The 5,452-nt window shown below is 45.0% G+C and overlaps 1 protein-coding gene across 1 annotated transcript; it reads left to right on the top strand.

The window, feature by feature from the left end:
* Positions 1-556: 556 nt before the first annotated feature.
* On the top strand, positions 557-4,785 carry LOC104507886 (protein Wnt-3a; the record flags this gene model as incomplete). The annotated part of the gene is made up of 2 exons (XM_010149317.1): positions 557-822; positions 3,793-4,785. Coding segments are annotated over 2 exons (746 nt in total), but the record flags the coding sequence as incomplete, so codon positions are not given.
* Between the last annotated feature and the right edge of the window lie 667 nt (positions 4,786-5,452).

Here is a 5,452-nt window from a genome sequence, read left to right on the forward strand (position 1 = left end):
TGGGGAGTATCTGGATATCCTGGAATTTTCCTACCTTCCAGCCATTAGCAGCTCTCCCTTTCAAGGAGAAGGAGGTGCCTTACCTGGTGCTGGTCCCACCACTGAGTGTGGAGGCTGTCATTAAGTGTAGCCCTGCATTTTCCAAGTTATGGGAACATAGCCCAGATTCTGTGCACCTGAAGCCAAGACTTGCAGCTCAGGGTACAGCTATGATGTGGTGTGTTGCCTGCAAAGTACCATACAGTATGTTCTATATGCCCCCTGAAACTCAGGCTTGCACTGCTTTTTATTTTGCCATGGACCTTTCCTAAGACCTTAGGATGACCTTAGTCAAAACTTCTTGGCTCACCTCAGCGACCCTGAATCAAGCCTGGTCCTGTCTACGCAGGAGCTTATTTCCTAGTATAAGAAAATGTCTTTGGAGCAGGTCCAAGCCGGACCACAGGAAAGAGTTTCCTGTCCTTCTGCCATGCCCTTGAGAGGTGTTCACAGGGCTGATCAAAGCCATGTGTGGTCCCTTCACTGGACACTATTCATTGATTTCTCTCTTTCACAGCTACCAGGGAATCAGCCTTTGTCCATGCCATTGCCTCTGCTGGGGTGGCTTTTGCGGTGACCAGATCCTGCGCCGAGGGCTCGGCCACCATCTGCGGCTGTGACACCCGCCACAAAGGCTCTCCCGGGGAAGGCTGGAAATGGGGGGGCTGCAGCGAGGACGTGGAGTTTGGGAGCATGGTGTCTCGGGAGTTTGCGGATGCCCGAGAGAACAGACCAGACGCTCGGTCAGCCATGAACAGGCACAACAACGAAGCTGGAAGGACCGTAAGGACGTTTAGTTTCACCTTTCTCCATCTCCCTTTAATCTTTCTTACCTACTATAATGAACAGAGGGAGGGAACTGGGGGGAATAAACAAACATAAATCTGGGCAGTTTTACATCATAAAACGGTACCTGCCATGTCAGGGAGGTGATTGATGTACCTGGTCTATGAATGCTATAAGTAAATTCACCCACCCCAATGTAAATGCCTACCTTGGACATAGTTGTCCAGACCTCTTTTATAGAGAATGGATCAATACAGACAGGTCTAGGATGGGATTTCATCACAACTTGAAGGAAACATTTGAAATGGCTCAGTTAATGATGCCCTAATTGTGCCTGTTCCTCTCTGTTGGCTGTAGGGAGATGAGCTCTACAGCCAGAGATGTCTGTACTGTAGACATCTAAAGTTAAGCGAGATGGACCAGGGTTATGGGGAGGATTCAGCTGCTTAAGCAAATGCATTTTAGTATAGATTGAGACATCCTAAACTATCCAGCCTTTCCTTGGGCTGCCACTGGGAAAGACTCTCTGTCTCCTGCAGGTCCTCTGCATTTTTGGGACCGATACCTTAGACACCCCTGGAGCTCACAAATGGCATTAGTTGCATGTGTTTAGGCAACTGAATCCTAGTTTGAGTGCAACTGTCCATTCCCCTGGGATCACCACTCTGCTCTGTAAGATTGAGGGTGGGGAAGAGCAGGAGAGCATTTCCTACCACCACCTTTTTCAACACTGTTCTATTTCCCAGGGAATATTTAAAAAGAAATAAGAAGAAATTTGACTCTGGTGCCTCCTGATTAAACTTGGACCATGTCCCAAAGCTAGCTAATGTGTATTCGCTTCAAACAGTCATGGAACAAAATGTATAAGGGAACAGAATGCACAAAACCTTGCCCTCATGACAGTGACTGCCTTGTACACAGTGAATCTTTTCCATAAGGTGGAACAATCCCAGTAAGAGGACATTCTCTTTTTCATCTCAAGAATAGTCCATAAATGTCAGAAGAATGTAATCCATGGGAAACAATTTTTGAAACTGAACCACAGAGGTCTTGCTAATGGAGATGATGCTGCAGTTTCTCTGAGATAGCAGCATTTTTTTCATGTATTAAATTGGAGATAGCTTATCCCTTAGTGGAAGAAAGACACCTCACTGTAATCAGAAGAGATTAATATGGTCTTGTTCCCTCATCAGAAGGCTTTACAAATGTCTAGGAGGATATATGACTGTGCAGTGAGGTATAGCAAAGCCACCACAGTTGCACTGCGCTAGGAAACGGCTGTCCCCAGGCAGGCTAGGACTTCAGTGTGAGCTCCTCAGGTGGACACTGTCAAACCTTGGTGGAGTTATCCAACCTCACACCACCGTAGAGCTGGTCTGAAATAGGGAATACAACCTTTCAAACTGAAATACCACTAGAAACAAAAATTGTCTGCAATGTAGATGAATACAGGCAATAATGTGCTTTTCTCCATCACTGGGCCAAATTATCCCAGTACCCCAAGGTATCATTCATTGCTGGTGGGAGTCGCTGGGATAGATAATGAGACAAATAGGACTGTGGAGAAGTTGGATAGAGTGGAAAGGAGGGATTTGCCTTAAAGTGAGAATCCTTGGAAAGAACAAGCTTTGAGCAAACATCTCTGTGATCACAGGCTTGCGAAGGTGTCTTTACTGTACGTCTTGTTTCTTGACACTGAGTTATTTTTGGATATTTTACAAATGTCAAGGATTAGAGAGCAGATGTCACATCATTATCTGAAGTCCTACTGTTTTATAAAGCACTAGTGTTTTCCATCCTCACTGCACCAGCACTCACGGGATAGCTCTTCCAGGCCTCCATACACAAGTGTTTCCAGCTAAACCTGAGCCACAGGCAATATTTCATATTAGTTCCCATATGAACTCAAACTCTACCACTATGCCAGCAGCTTTGATTAAGTTCAGCATGATTATATGAACCAAACATTTTGTGGTTCTCTCTCATCGCTAATTACAACCTCCTTTGCGGCGGGTGATACTCTGTAAATAACACAGGAAAGCACCTGGTGAACACCAAGGTGCTGATTCATGGCAAATCTTTTGGACTCAGGCTGGCACTAGTCTGTTCACGTACCCGGAAATTTGCTGATCAGTCTGAAAATGCAGATTATCAAGTAAATTGCATAAGGCTGTCTCCCATCTCAGGATACTAGAGGGCAACACCTCTAGAAACCCTTAGACTAATTTCATGAGAGGTAAAAGTTAATAGCAAACTTCTGGTATCAATAATCACCATTCCATTTAGTCCAGGACAGTGTTTTACATTGAAGTCTATGCCTTTCAAAATCAGAAGCTGGGCTTCTATATTTATTTTGAAATAGTTTGAGTAAAATCATAAGCCTGGCTTAAAAATAAAAATACATTACTTTTCAGGTTTCTGAACAAAGCTGCGGCAAGGTTAGAACCTTGTTTGCTGAAGTAAACATGAAACACATGAAAAAGGTGGAATTCTGTGCTAGATGGCTAGGATGTTTCACAATTATTTAATTTCCAGTGGAATAGCTGTTTAAGACACGGGTTTTGTAGGTTTGTGTTTTCTTCACTTCTCTGCCTAGATGTGTCTGAACTGTGATCTTGGGTGGCAGTACTACAATACGCACAGACGAACATTGATAAGACAGAAGTTAGTATGCACAAAAATCTCAGCCCTTAGTGAAAGCACTTGGTAGATGCTTAAATTTGGAGTGGGAATCAGAGATAGAGACTGCAACTAATAATGTTGCAGCAGTCTTATCTGCCTTAGACCCAGCATCTGTGCAGAGCATTGGTAGGAGGAGAAGGTGATTTTTGTTCACAAGCGTGTAAATATACCCATGAAAACACTGAAATTCTTTAGGAAATCATGGCTAAATAGCAGACTGCAATATGTGTTTTGATACAGGCTAATGTCTTCCTTCTTACCTGCCTTTCCTCTCCTTTTTTTTAGTCTATTATTGAACTCATGCATCTTAAGTGCAAATGTCACGGCCTCTCAGGCAGCTGTGAAGTGAAGACCTGCTGGTGGTCTCAGCCAGACTTCAGGGTCATCGGTGACTACCTCAAGGACAAGTACGACAGTGCTTCTGAAATGGTGGTGGAGAAACATCGAGAATCCCGTGGCTGGGTCGAGACCCTCAGGCCCAAATACAACTTCTTCAAGGCTCCAACTGAGAAGGACCTGGTTTACTATGAGAACTCACCAAACTTTTGTGAGCCCAACCCTGAGACAGGTTCCTTTGGGACACGTGACAGGATCTGTAATGTCACTTCCCATGGGATTGATGGTTGCGACCTTTTGTGCTGCGGCCGTGGGCACAACACGAGGACTGAGAAACGGAAAGAGAAGTGCCACTGTATCTTCCACTGGTGCTGCTATGTCCGCTGCCAGGAGTGCATACGAGTCTACGATGTCCACACGTGCAAATAAAAGAGGCAAACTCCCTTTGCTGGGGTCCAAGTGGAGAAATGGATTTGAGCTTACTTCCTCTGAGGTTGCAGACATGAGAGAAGTCTACCTTTTTATATTAAAAGAATAAAAACTTTAAAAAAGGCTAAAACTGGTCAGATAGAATAGGTCTAATGACTTCTGGGCTGTCCCGAGGTACGTCTGGCAGTCACACAAGTTACACCCTGATGATGACTCCTGCAGGAGACAGCGGTTTTCCAACCAGCTGACAACACAGACCTGGAAAGAAGAGCATTCGCAAAAGCATGGATTTGCTCTGCTCTCACCCACCTGAAGTGACTGGTGTGATTAAGTGTCCTTTGAAAGACTTGCATCTTCCTAAGTATCTCCTTTTCTCTCAGCCAGGCCGAGGCTGTGTTGGACAGCAACACTAAGCTTTCTGAGATTATCGGCATACCCAAATGGCCAGACTTTGTGTATAATACGAGCAACAACAACAGCAGTAAAAGAAATAAAAGCAGATAAATTAATGATTAAAAAAAAAAATAATTCAAACACTCCTTTGCTTTACCCTGCAACCAGAGAAGTCTACAAATACAAGTAGAGCTGTAGAGCGGGCAGGCTCTTCGCATGACCTTTTTAGCATAGTAGCTTCTGCCAGTTTTGACACAGGATTGAGTGACACCTGTAGAGAGGGAAGGAGGGAGGAGAGGAAGAACTGCTGATGGTTTCCTGTAAATCCATGTTGGCACACAGGTGATGCGCACAGTACAGAAAAGTTCAGTGCCTGATACATGAAGAGGACTCGGTGTGTGCACTGAGAAGGAGACAGTCCCATGAATGGAAATGTTGCTCCAGCTGTGGCTTGGTATGAGTCTCAGTCAACGAGTCTTCCTTGGAAACATGTTGTAGAGTGAGTCTCCTGGGGCTGGACACTCGCTGCTGGGTGTAGGACATCCAGCCCCTCAGCATGCCAGTTTGTTCCCATAGGGGAGGAAAGGGAAAGTGTTTACCTCTCCCACTTCATTGGAGAATGCCATCACCAACAGTGGAAAGTGCACTTAGTCCATCTGCTCTCTGCGTCTCATGCAGGCTTCCCCCTGGGCACTTAGCAAAAGCCTTAGACCACAAGACTGTCGGGAACTTGATTCGGAAGGACTGCTTGTCACCCATTAATTTACATGATGGTGAACCAACCCAT

Source organism: Eurypyga helias, unplaced genomic scaffold (assembly GCF_000690775.1).
Source record: "Eurypyga helias isolate BGI_N326 unplaced genomic scaffold, ASM69077v1 scaffold12733, whole genome shotgun sequence".
NCBI classification, from domain to species: Eukaryota; Metazoa; Chordata; class Aves; order Eurypygiformes; family Eurypygidae; genus Eurypyga; species Eurypyga helias.